The following is a 14,102-nucleotide window of genomic DNA, read 5'->3' as shown; positions in this document are numbered from 1 at the left end:
TAAGCTGAGTTATACATTTGACAGGACAGGAGACGGTTTTCACCCCACTGTAATCTTTGAGAATGACAGCCAACCAGATTCTTCTACACTTAGTCTGTGAGTCTCCTGCACTAATCTCAAAGCGGGAATAGACTGAAAGAGCAAACGAATCTTCTTTTGCAGAAAGAAGAAAAGCATCGCTAGCTGATGGCTGGTTACGGCTTTTATACGGGAATGTCCTCTCAGGTGGACTTCCTAGGTGGTACAGTGGTAAAGAATCTGCCTGCCCATGCAAAGACACAAGAGATGTGAGTTCAATCCCTGGGTCAGGAAGATCCCCTGGAGAAGGACATGCCAACCCACTCCAGTATTCTTGCCTGGAAAACTCCATGGACAGAGGAGCCTGGCGGGCCGCAGTCCATCGGGTTGCAAACAGCTGGACGCAACACAGTATGTTCTTTTAGGTACCTGAATAAAAAAGGCTTACCTTCCCTACAGTGGCTGATTAAGAGTTTCTTCAGAGTTATGAGTTAACCATCATTTTTCTGGATAGCTTATACACAAGAAAATACTCTGACATAGTGATATTGCAATCTGGAGAAACTTAAGGAAAATGCTGTAAATCCTGGTACTAGGCCTCTGAGTATAAATTAACTATGTTTCCATCTTTTCTCCTCCCGTGTTAACATAAGTCAAAGAGGCACTATGATAATCACACTTTTTCTCTTAAGATTAGAAATTAGAATAAACATAAGGTTACGGATTCATTTCCCTTCTATAAAGCTTACTGTTATATTGACCCTCTTCAAACTGCAACTGTTTTCTCTACTTAGTGTGTTCATTCTGAAGTACAACAAATCACTCTGGAAGTATAATAAAAGGATAGTAATAGGATTCATGCTCAAAGACAAATCACTATCTTTTTTTTAAGGGTACTATATCATAAAATTTTCAAACCAGAGAGTAACTGAACCATCTTTACCCCTGTTCCTCAGATAAAGAAACCAACAAAGAAAATGTGGGGATACAATATCTTACTCAAGATTATGAAAATGAAACTAACAATTAAAAAAAACAAGTATAAATTAATGAAAAAAAATATTAAGACTAACTCCTTTGTTGTTCACCAAAAACTATCACAACATTGTTAATTGGCTATACCTCAAAACAAAATAAAAAGTTTAAAAAAAAAAATATTGGGACCAATGCCCATGGAAAAGAAAAGCTATAACTGAGTGGCCTCTATTCTTCATGATCGTCATAGACGGAGAACTATTCCACTGTCCAGATGTCTCAGAACTGACCTGTGATGATAAGACATTCATTGTGATCCAGCACCTCAGTGAAGAGCCGTGAAGCAATCAACTCAGGGTTGATTAAAAAGCGGATTTCTTCTTGCACAAGTCCGGCACTGGTCACACCACCTCCGACAAAACGGTTTGCGAAATCCACCTATTTGGGAAGATGTGACATGTTAAATGCTGATTTCAAATACCTGCATTTATGATTAAGAAGTACTCCCTCTAAGCTCTGACCTTCCTTTCCTTCCCTATATAAATCAATCCCCAAATTATCAATCTTCCCAGGGATATTGGATTGTGGTTGACGGCACTCTTTCCACTTCACTGCAGTTAGCATCTCTGAATATTTCTTTGGATTCCAAAACCTTAGAATTTGCGTTTAGGCAAAAGCCTCAATGTAATCATATGGGCTCTTGTTTAGAAACCTTATTTGTGCTCTGAGGGCTACAAATCAAGGGAAGTTTTATCTGGAAAGGTTTTAAGGTCATCTCTCCACCATTCACTACTCAACTTCCGTTTACGTACTTCATATGACATTAATATAATTACACAAACATATCTCATCTTATTGTGCTTTGCTTTATAGCACTTCACAGATACTGCAATTTTTTTTTTTAAACAAACTGAATGTTTTTATCAGCTCTGCATCAAGCAAAGCTCTCGGTGCCATTTAACAAATAGCATTTGCTCACTTTGTGTCATATTTTGGTAATCCCCGAAATATTTCAAACCCTCAACCAGCAAAAAGATTATGACTTGTGGAAGACTCAGATGACGGCTGGAATTTTTTTAGCAAGAAGTACTTTTTAATCAAGGCATGTACATTTCCTTAGACATCAACGCTATTGGACACATAAAAGCCCACAGTATAGTGTAAACATAACTTTTATAAACACTGGGAAACAAAAAAGTTCATGTGACTTGCTTTATTGTGGTAGTCTGGAACTGAACCCATGATATCTTCAAGGTACATAACCTGTATCTGTTTTATATAACATGGCAATCAAACACTTGTCCTTAAAAGATCTGAGAAGTTTAGGAAGTAACCTTTTCTGAGTAATTTTTTTTTCTTTTCTAAAAAATTTATTTATTTTTAAATTGAAGATAGCTGCTTTACAGAATCGAACTGCCCTCTCACCTCCCTCCCCACCCCACCCCTCTAGGCTACAGAGCCCTGTTTTTAATTCCCTGCGTCATACAGCAAGTTCCCAATGGCTATCTATTTTGCATATGGCAATGATATGGTAATATAAGTCTCCACATTACTCTCTCCATACATCCCACCCTCTTCCTGCCCACCCTCCACCCGTGTCCATAAGTCTGTTCTCCATGTCTGCATTCCCACTGGTGCCCAGCAGATAATTTCACCAGGACCATCTTTCTAAAGCCCATACATGTGCGTTAGCCTATGACACTTGCTCTTCTTTTCCTGGCTTTCTTCACCTGCATAACAGGCTCTGGGATGAACCTACTGCACGCTATTATACAGAGTATAATGACCTTTTAAGGGATAAAGATTTCTTCCTTCTAAATTCAATCACAAGCCCCAAACTGCATAAATATTACAGACTTTTTCTTTTAATACACCTAAGGGGCGGAAAATGAAGATTAAAAAAAATCTAGTTTAACAAGAAATTAATACTTGAAATTTAGTTTAAAATTACATGTAAGTTTTCTATGGAGCACTATGATGGGATCCCCAAGTTCCTACTAATAAAGTTGGGTGGGTTACGCAATCCTCAAGATGGAGCACTATGATGGGATCCCCAAGTTCCTACTAATAAAGTTGGGTGGGTTAGACAATCCTCAAGAGAAAGTGAACTCTAGAAGACAGTGAAGGACAGGGAAGCCTGGGGTTGCAAACAGCTGGATATGACTTAGCAACTGAACAACAAGAGAAAGCAAACTCAGCCTGCCAGCATTATTTGTCTTAACCTTACTATGTCCTCAACAGTATGCCAGGCTCTATGGGGCAACACGTAAGAAACAGTTTCTAACTCTGTCTTATTCTATTTGAGGAGTTCTGTATGCAGGTCAAGAAGCAACAGTTAGAACTGGACATGGAACAACAGACTGGTTCCAAATCAGGAAAGGAGTACGTCAAGGCTGTATATTATTACCCTGCTTATTTAACTTATATGCAGAGCACATCATGAGAAACGCTGGGCTGCAAGAAGCACAAGCTGGAATCAAGATTTCCGGGAGAAATATCAATCACCTCAGATACGCAGATGACACCACCCTTATGGCAGAAAGCGAAGAAGAACTAAAGAGCCTCTTGATGAAAGTGAAAGAGGAGAGTGAAAAAGTTGGCTTAAAACTCAACAATCAGAAAACTAAGATCATGGCATCTGGTTGGTCCTTCGAAGAAAACCTATGACCAACCTAGACAGCATATTAAAAAGCAGAGACATTACTTTACCAACAAAGGTCCGTCTAGTCAAAGCTATGGTTTTTCCAATAGTCACATATGGATGTGAGAGTTGGACTATAAAGAAAGCTGAGCGCCAAAGAATTGATGCTTCTGAACTGTGGGGTTGGAGAAGACTCCTGAGAGTCCCTTGGACTGCAAGGAGATCCAACCAGTCAATCCTAAAGGAAATCAGTCCTGAATATTCACTGGAAGGACTGATGCTGAAGCTGAAACTCCAATACTTTGGCCACCTGATGCAAAGAACTGACTCACTGGAAAAGACCCTGATGCTGCGAAAGATTGAAGGTGGGAGGAGAAGGGGATGACAGAGGATGAAATTGTTGGATGGCATCACCAATGCAATGGACATGAGTTTGAGTAAACTCCGGGAGTTGGTGGACAGGGAAGCCTGGCGTGCTGCAGTCCATAAGGTCGCAAAGAGTCGGACATGACTGAGCAACTGAACTGAACTGAGATTACACATATACACCAAATTGTGTACATACATAGTCATATACAATGAAAAACCCAGAATTTAGTAAGTAATGTAACAGAGACTTCTATACTGTATAGGAAGAACTCACTCCTGGGTCTCTTCTTTACTCTCACACTACTACCACACTCACAACACTTCAGACACCAGATGCGTGGATTTTCCACAATTCTGCAACAACCAGCTGGATGTCCTACAATCCAATTCAGTTCTGACACTCTCTACCAGGAGTCAGTGAATGATCACACAGGCCAAGGATTCAGTCCTACAACACTGCCCCAGTTCAGATGCCAATTTCAAGCCCCAGACTGGTACTTCGAGTTCACCAGCTATAAATCAGACTTTCCATTATCCCCTTCCCAGGTTTGATGACTTGCTAGGAAAGCTCACAGAATTCAGGGTAACACTTTCACTTACTGATTTACTGCGAAGGATAAAGTAGAGGATACAGATGAACAGGGTTTCCATGGCAGCCCAGATGGTAAAGAATCTGCCTGCAATGTGGGAGAACAGGGTCTGATCCCTGGGTTGATCCCTCCACCCCTGGAGGAGGGCATGGCAACCCATTCCAGTATTCTTGCCTGGAGAACCCCCATGGACAGAGGAATCTGGCGGGCTACAGTCCATGGGGTCGCAGAGTCAGACACGACTGAGTGGCTAAGCACACACACAGATGAACAGCCAGATGTAGACACCAGGGCCAGGCACACGGGAAGGGGCACAGAGCCCACACCCTTTCCAGGCAAGTCATCTCCCAGTGCCTCCACACATTCGCCAGCCCCAAAGCCCTCCAAATCCCATACTTTGAAAGATTTACGGAAGCTTCAGCACATTCGCATGACCAATCATTATCTGAGTCTCTAGATCCTCTCGCTTTCCCAGAGGGTGGGGGGTGGGGCACAAAGTCCCAAACTTATAATCATGGCGCAGTCCTTCCGGTGCCCAGACCCCATCCTGAAGGTGCCCAGGAGCCCACCGAGAGTTGTGTTATTAGAACAAAGACATACTGGGAAATTTCCAGGGGTTCAGACACTCTTAGTTAGGAACTGGGGTCAGAGACCAAACATCAGAGCAAAAGGCATTCCCAGTGCCCTCACCACGCAGGAGATCACAGGGCTTTAGGAGGTCGGTGCCAAAAACAGGCTGCAAAGACGAATACATAGACTTCCTATGATTTCACTTATCCTTTCAGACTATTGTATAAGATTTCTTAAAACTTGTATTCTTTAAAGCAATTAGATGAAATGGTCCTGTGAGGCCTATTTTACAAAAGTGAAACAAGAATATGAATTTTAACATATTTATTATTTATTTACTTTGCTGCACTGGGTCTTAGCTGCAGCATGTGGAATTCAGCTCCCTGACCTGGGATCAAACCCAGGTCTCCTGAATTGGTAGTGTGGAAGCCACAGGACCACCAGGAAATTCCCAAGATTATGAATCTTCTGACTTGTAGAAATATACGTGAAAAGAGAGAAATCAGGAGAAGATAAAGTAGTCTTCTTTCATTACACAAGAACTTAGAAAATACTGAAAAATATGACTGGACAAGTTTTTGAAATAAGTCACCACAGTGAATCATATATATTTGGGCTTATATTCTGGCATAATGAATCAACATTAAAACTTTAGCTGATATAGAAAAATAATTTTCATTAAACTAGTCTACTGATTAGAAATAGTTACCTAAAAAAAAAAAAAAAAAAGAAATAGTTACCTACCACACATAAAGTCTTTATACATTGGGTGACTCATTGCTTAAATTGCTTTAATATTCATCAAATATTAATGAGACATGCGGAGAACTATGGGATACAAAGATGAGTAAGACGTGGTTCCTGACTTCACAGCAGTTACAGTCTAGATGGGAGTCAGGCACATAGTCAGAACGGTAAGATGATTATCAAAGAACCTATTAGGATGTCTTTGTTCCTTCCAAAATAAGACAGTTAACTAGAAGTGGAGCATGGGGGGAACAGGGGGCATTACAAAAGGGTGCGGCACTCCACTGAGAATTTGCTGACATTCAGGCTGAAGGAATTACCGCACAAGGACATGGGAAAAACCCCATGCAAAGAGCTGCGTGAAGAGAGCGGCAAGCAGACTCCTTACGCCTGCTGCAAAGCGCAGTACCTGGAGAGTCGCAGTGGGTAACGAGCTGGCCACGGGATTTACACTGGATTCTGAAGATTCTGAGAAAGATTCCAAGAAAAATAACAACTGTATCTGTGTTTTAGGAAGATAATTTAGACTAGAGTTCAAGGAATGAACTGGAAACGGAAAAGCAGAAAGACTGGTTAGGTAAGTAGTGAATAGTTTAGACAAGAAGCACTCCTAGGGCCTCGAACAGGTCAGTGGGGTGGCGGGGCGGGGATGAGGCCCAGCAAACAAATAAAACGGACAGCTCTTGAGAACTGAGAGACTGGCTAAACATCATGGTACTGAGCATAGAAATGAGAAACAAAGAAGTTCTGAGATCAGCTAAACTTAATTGTTACTGGAACAAGATACATAACTAAATTTAAAAGATAAGCTCTATTCAATCTATATCGTCCCTGAAAATGATAAATGAAATACAGTTAGTGTGCATGCTACTGTTCATTCTCTGAATAAAAGGCCAACATTTCTTACTTAAAAGGGATGCACAGAAATAAACTCAGCATGCCTCTGAAAGCAGGAGTCTTTTAGAAAATCAAAGTTTCTACTACTTAAAAAAGTTCTTAATCAACGGCTCTCTATTACAGGCGAGAAACCTGTTGCAGTACATGAAAACAAGCATATGAGTGCTTCTTTATTTTTAGCCTTTTTCCAACTCACTTTACTTTAAAGCTACTTGTTCAGCTTACTTAGTTTCTGAATTATAACTTGATGAAGAGAGAAATGATAACACTCCTTAGAGAGGTTTTGTTGTTGTTGCCATTCAGCATAATGTAATTTATATGCTACACCAGGAGCTTTGGAGCACTGCAATACAATATTCCCTGATCTCCTGGGGATACATGGCATGCGCAGGGAGAAAAATAAATAGAAACCTTTATGGTATTATTTTAATCACCAAGGTTTCACACTTATCTACAATACATTCCAAGAAGTGGGGAGAATCTCAACCTTGAATGTTGTTGAATAATTCCTTGCTGAATTGTACTGTAATGAAAGGTCAGCATTTCTGTGGTGCTAACAAGCAGCAGCTTTGTTTATTTCATGTGTATTAGCCTCCCTCAGTTAATCCAAGATGTTAATGTAGCTAAGAAACTTGTCAAGATGGAAATGTGGGGGGAAAAGTGATAGTCATTCAAAACAAATTTTAGCCCTATTTCAAAATTATTGCTTTATTATATAGAAGAAAAGGGACTTAGTGAATACAAATTCTAGAAAAACTTAAGTACAGGACAAAAATTAATTCAGTTATCCTAAGTATTTTAGTCTATAATCTTCATCACTGGACGAAGGTGATTTAAAACAAAATACAGTCTGCCTCTTTGAAAATACTAAACACAAATACGTCTAAATAAAAGGTCATTCTGAAAAGAATGTAGGCACCTACCTAAAGCACACGCATGAAGTAACCAGCCAAATGCAAATCAGTCGGGTCATTTTATAATAAATATTTAAAAAATAGTCCACATTCAAACAAACTGCCCATTATTTAATAACTGCATTATTTAACTTCTAATCCTATATAAACATAAGGCTCTGAAGAAAAATCAGCTGTTCTCAGCATAAATGAAATGGTGTACAAGTTTCTTTCAAAGAAAATCAGGATTACAATGCTCTCATAAATAAGACAGAACACAAAGCACTCACATTCCATCTCTGATTAGTGATTTTTTATTTTTAAAGATCACTATAAAGCAAAAGGAAAGCACATGTTCGGGTTAGGCGTTACAATTTAAAGCTAGATACACAAAACGTTTTATTTGTTAACTCCTTTTTCCAAAAATATATTTTTAAGTAATGGCAGTAACATAGAATAATAAAAATTGAGAGATGGACAACATTACCTGCTCTAAAACAGGACATCAAGAGTCAGCAGTGAGATAGCAAGTGTGTTTGGCTCACAAACCTAAAACTATTACATGTGGGAGAGAGGACTTTCTTATCAGTTTAGACGTCTGCCTCCTCGACCCAAGCAAGGTTGGTGGCAGAAAAACATCTCAAGCTGGTCATTATTTAGGGCAGAGCAAGAGCCTTTAAAGGAAAAGAACAAAAGTGTCTGGTGACAGCTTGTCAAGACTACACCCTGGGAGCTTCCTCCACTGTCAATTTACAATCTGTGTCTGAACCAAGGGGCCTGATGTTGTCCAGATCTTGGGGTTTTCTGTCAAAGGCGTTTTAAAGAGGCGTGTGTAGGATACAGAGAACGCACGCCAGCAGATAGCAGCATTACCCAGGCTGCCAAGATGACCTGTTCAGTGTTCTTCTCCATTCTGCTACGATGCTTGTTTGCATTAAATCAACTTAGAAGAAAATAAACAGCTTTTCAAATTTCCTTCGCTGTCAGAAGCCTGACGACAGAGCCTCCCCCCACACCCCCACCACTGTGATTCACCTACCTGCAGCATGCCTTGGCCGTTTGCTTCTATGGTACCTTCGTAAGTGACGTGCAATCGAGTCAGGAGTTTCTCACATCTATGATTTAAAAAGATACTTCCTCATTTATTTTTTCAATGGTAAGTATTTCCCTATAGAAAAGTCTGACATACAGATTAACTAGAAAAGAAAACTGAAACTATTCCAAATCTCAAAAGTCAGAAATAGATGCTTTCTCTTCACATTCCTGGGACGGTCTCCTCCAATTTTTCTTATTCAAATATATAAATATACATATCTAAATTAAAATGGGATCATATACTGTCTTGAAAACTGGTTTGCCCCTACAAAATACCAGTTTCTCCCTTTTTGTTTTTTAAAAAATATTTTTATACAATTTTTAAAGGTTACTTTCTATTTACAGTTCTTACAAAATATTGACTATGTTCCCCATGTTGGAACATCCGTGGGCCTATCTAACATCCAACAGTTGGTATCTTCAACTCCCCACCCTATCCCTGCCATCACTGGTAACCACTAGTTTACTCTCTGTATCTGTGAGTCAGCTTCTTTTTTGTTATATCCAGGAGTTTACAGTATTTTTTAGATTTCACATATAAGTGATATGATACAGTATTTGTCTTTCTCTCTCTGACTTATTTCACTTCTCAGCATAATGCCCTCCAAGTCCATCCATGCTGCTTCAAATGGCAAGGCATTGCTCTTCTTTATGGCTGAGCAGCGCTCCACTGTGCGTCTGCATGTGTGAGATGTTACTCTTCTTTATGGCTGAGCAGAGCTCCATTGTGTGTCTGTGTGTGTGAGATGTTGTCCTTCTTTAGGACTGAGCAGCACTCTCTTGTGCGTCTGTGTGTGTGAGATGTTGTCCTTTATGACTGAGCAGCACTCTATTGTGTGTCTGCGTGTGTGAGATGTTACTCTTCTTTATGGCTGAGCAGAGCTCCATTGTGCGTCTGTGTGTGTGAGATGTTGTCCTTTATGGCTGAGCAGTACTCTCTTGTGCGTCTGTGTGTGTGAGATGTTACTCTTCTTTAGGACTGAGCAGCACTCTCTTGTGCGTCTGCGTGTGTGAGATGTTGTCCTTTATGACTGAGCAGCACTCCACTGTGTGTCTGTGTGTGTCACAATCTCTTCAACCATCATTTCTTGATGGACACTTGGATTGTTCCCGTATCTTGGCAACTGTGAATGTGCTATCAACATTAGGGTGCATGTATCTTTTCAAATAAGCTTTCGGCTTCTTTTGGATATATACCCAGGAGTGGAATTCCTGGGTCATACGGTAATTCTATTTTTAGTTTTTTGAGAAACCACCATACTGTTTTCCACAGTGACTGTACCAGTTTAAGTTTCTCCTCTTTAAAGTTGAAAAATTTCTCAAACTGTTTTTAAAACTTAGGATCTAAGAAATGTTATTATTATGCTAGAATTGGCAACCTAAGGAAAAAAACAGAAAAAAGTGACCCAAAAAATTATATACGATGCTCAGAGGGTCTCTATTTTCACTAGTTTGGAAACTGTGTGCATGTGTAGGGGAGTGTCTTAATGACACGCTACAGAACTCCTACAGAAACCCTGACCTATGGTATTTTTATATTAATGAAACTGACAGGTAAGCGCAGTACCTGCAAGTCACAATTATTCTCTTTCCTTTTCGTAAGCCATGGTCACTAAGGTGTATACAGGGTTCAGATGAACTACCCCCAAATTTGGCACCCTGGCATATTGAATATTTTAAGCTGAAGAAGTCTGAGAAAATGACAGAAGCAGAAAGGTCACTCTGACTTCCTCCCCCTCTCATGCTTCTTGCCTGAAACAAGCCATAAAACTCTCACGTGAAGGACACTACCTATGCCTGGAAGAAAGGAGCATTCTTATCTCTGAAGACAAAGAAATGCCAAGGAGAATTCTAACGACCAGACCTTGCTGTTTCCTGCAGTTTACTATAATCACTCCATGCTTTTTTACACATCATATTCCTCCATGACTGTCTATTCTTCTCCAAACCTATCATAAAAGTACATAGATCTGTTTCTTTGGGTCTTCATTCCCTCATAAAGGTTCCTGTGTCACATCAAACTAATATTAAAAATTCCTTTTTATTAACAGCAGTTGATGATGACATTTTTTCTTGGATTTTTTTTCTCCATTTAAACCATAATAGAATGCAACGGAATGTAACAGATATAAACCCCTTTCATAGCATGCCATAAACTTTTTGGAGGGGACTTGCATATTTTTAGAACAATTACATTTAAAAAAAAACAAGAAAACAATTCAGCTGGGGTGCTCTACTTATTTATTGGGATTTGCTCTCATCCTGGTATCAATGAGTCCAAATATATTTCTAGTAAGGCTCCAATCCAGGTTATTCACTGTAGTTCTAAAAGCTTCATTTGTACTCATTTAATCTTCACAACATCCCTATTACTATCTCCCTTTTACAGATAAGGAAACAAAAGTACAACAGGCATTTAAGTAACCTAATACTAGTAAATGAAGCAACAGAGATCTGAATCCAGAAAGCCTGAGGTAAGCTATACTTTTAGAAACATTACTTCTCAAATCTCTTGGAGAAAGTTAGTACCATAAGTTTGATTCTTTTTAGTTTCCTTTTGGAAGGGGGGAGAAATCCTCCTTTCCCAGCTGTTTTATTCCAAGGGAGATCATCTGTGAGGATACTATGGGAAAGATAAAGAAGCATGATCCAGAAATCTCATCTGTTGTCAACTATTCTCTGTGACTGTAGTTGTCACTTCTCAATAAAATTACGAAACTGCTAGATACTAGTTTTTTTTTAATAAGCATCCTTCAACTTTCTAATAGGTTTCGCCTTCTGTCCCCAGCAAATTCTTCACACCACTGCCCCAGGAATTAAATATTATTCTGGTTCTCTGTGATTAATTAAGCCACTAAGATATTTCGGAGAAGGCAATGGCACCCCACTCCAGTACTCTTGCCTGGAAAATGCCATGGATGGAGGAGCCTGGTAGGCTGCAGTCCATGGGGTGGCCAACAGTTGGACATGACTGAGTGACTTCACTTTCACTTTTCACTTTCATGCACTGGAGAAGGAAATGGCAACCCACTCCAGTGTTCTTGCCTGGAGAATCCTAGGGACGGGAGAGCCCAGTGGGCTGCCGTCTATGGGGTTGCACAGAGTCAGACACGACTGAAGTGACTTAGCAGCAGCACTAAGATATTTACTGATAATCACAGGGTTAACTATAATGCCAGAAATTCGGAAGTCAGAAACGCCTCTAGCTTCCTGGTATCCATTTAGCTCTGTGCTCTTGGGAAAACCAAACAGTCCTCATCTCTTCTTCATCCTCTCTCTTCAAGTGAACACACGTTTCTGGTTCTGTGGAATGTCGGAGATGGATTTTAATTACATTCTCCAACCCACTTACGAAGCAACTAAAACAAGAATCAATGAAATGAACAAAAAAAAAGTTTTAAAAGTATCAAGTTAAATTCTGCCTATCTAGGTTAAGGGGACTATCTTGATCTTCCTAAAGGGGCAGAATTATCTTATGGACACAGCACTCTCACCAATCCCTTCTCTCCCAGATGGTATACAAATAGGTGCCCTTTGACATTAGTGCCAAACGAACGCAGAGACAGAGGAGCGATTCTGAGCTAAATTAAAAACAATTCCTCTGAAAGATCTGCAAAATCGACACCAAAGTGACACACACCAAACATGCCTTCCTATCAGAGACTAGTACCAGAGCCGAGAAAGGCAACCTTCTGTACTCACATGTACTCCTATCAGAGACTAGTACCAGAGCCAAGAAAGGCAACCTTCTGTACTCACATGGATGCCTATCAGAGACTAATACCAGAGCTGAGAAAGGCAACCTTCTGTACTCTACTCTGTGCAGATGACATAGCAGATTGTTACTTTAGTTCTAGGCACCATATTTTAAGAAGGACCAATTGCTTAGGGTATGTTAAGAGCAGAGTTTAAAGGGTTTACAATCCATATTACATGTGAAATGAGTAGTTTAATATGTACTTATGTGCATTGTTAGAGGTGGGGGGTGGATCAAGAAAACATTAAGATACATGAAGGAGGGTCAAATGTTAAAGAAAATTAGATTTAGCTCCAGAAAGAAGAACCAGGAATGGGATTTGGCATGGTAGGGGGATTTCTGGAAGAAAGACTTTTTCAGTGCATTAAAGTATCAGATAATAACACAAGCAGCCCACGATGGGAAGAGCGCGGTCCAACAGCGGATTCCCATCACCAGGCCTGTCTAGTCTCTGTCTGTTAACGGGTATTACGGAGTCGACTGTTTTAGTAGGCAGCTGGAACAGATGACTTCCTGGGTCCCTTTTATCTCTAATTTGCTGATTCCAAAATGCTGTACATGGCTCTTCCTTTCTGACTCAATTTTGTTCTTGTTTTTGTCTTTCTTTTGGTTGCTTAATCTTTTATCCACTTCCCTCTGCTATGATAATATCATCTCAGCCATGCAGTCAGCCTCCTAAAGTAAGTTTGTTTTTCTTTCACCTCACAAATAAACATCTCTGATGGATGAAAACACAGGAAAGTCATCTAAGCATATATACCTTTTCAACTTAATTCCTTGAACAATAACTAACTCCCTTTCATCGTTAATTCCAAACAAAACAAACTATGATAAAAACCATCAGAAAGTGAAGATGAAGAGGCACTGGTTAGCATGGGTGCGCATCCAAACGACGCCTGCAGTATGTCGGACACGTCCTCACTTGCACGGAGAAGCAGGCCATTCTGCTCTAAGTGCTCTGTGGATTCGTTCCAGGTTACAACTATTTCAGGGCACTAAGGAACGTACAAATCTGAATCAACCCACATTGGTTACTATTATCCTTAGCATATGAGGTTAATAATAAGGAAAAAACCCTGAGGAAATTAGAAACTTCCACAAAATTGCCAATTCTCTGTTGGTAAAGGATCTGCCTGCAGTGCAGGAGACTCGGGTTCTTTCCCTGGGTCAGGAAGATCCCCTGGATAAGGGAATAGCTACCCACTCCACTATTCCTGCCTGGAGAATTCCATGGACAGAGGAGCCTGGTGGGCTACAGTCCACGGGGTAGTAAAGAGTCGGACACGACTGAGTGACTAACACACGCACACACGTGGACAGCCAAACTCCAAAATTCTTTGCCACTCAGACAAATTCTACATAATTACAATTTACACTTCATTTTAATTTAAAAAATGCACTAATCTCGTCCTCCAGAAAGAAAAGCCATAAAATACAAACCCTAACCATAAATCCGAGGGTAAAAGGAGGAATATTAAATACTGGTGTTTAACACTAGGGCCTTTCACAGAAAACTCCTAGATTCTAAATAGGACTTTGTCTCAGAAGAC

General features: G+C 40.1%; 1 protein-coding gene across 4 annotated transcripts in view; it reads right to left on the bottom strand.

Annotated features, from left to right (window-relative positions):
* Nucleotides 1–14,102, bottom strand: part of PARG (poly(ADP-ribose) glycohydrolase) — a 118,013-nt gene that overhangs the window by 34,762 nt on the left and 69,149 nt on the right. For all 4 annotated transcript variants that reach the window (XM_005699356.3, XM_018042233.1, XM_018042231.1 and 1 more), the window contains 2 exons: nt 8,740–8,815; nt 1,284–1,431 (listed from right to left, as the gene is read on the bottom strand). In XM_005699356.3, coding sequence (XP_005699413.2) covers nt 1,284–1,431; nt 8,740–8,815 — 224 coding nt within the window. The remainder of the gene's footprint in view (nt 1–1,283; nt 1,432–8,739; nt 8,816–14,102) is intronic.

This window comes from Capra hircus, chromosome 28 (assembly GCF_001704415.2).
Source record: "Capra hircus breed San Clemente chromosome 28, ASM170441v1, whole genome shotgun sequence".
Lineage (NCBI taxonomy): Eukaryota > Metazoa > Chordata > Mammalia > Artiodactyla > Bovidae > Capra > Capra hircus.
The sequence above is the reverse complement of the archived record's forward strand: the minus strand, read 5'-3'. Positions and strand labels throughout refer to the sequence as shown.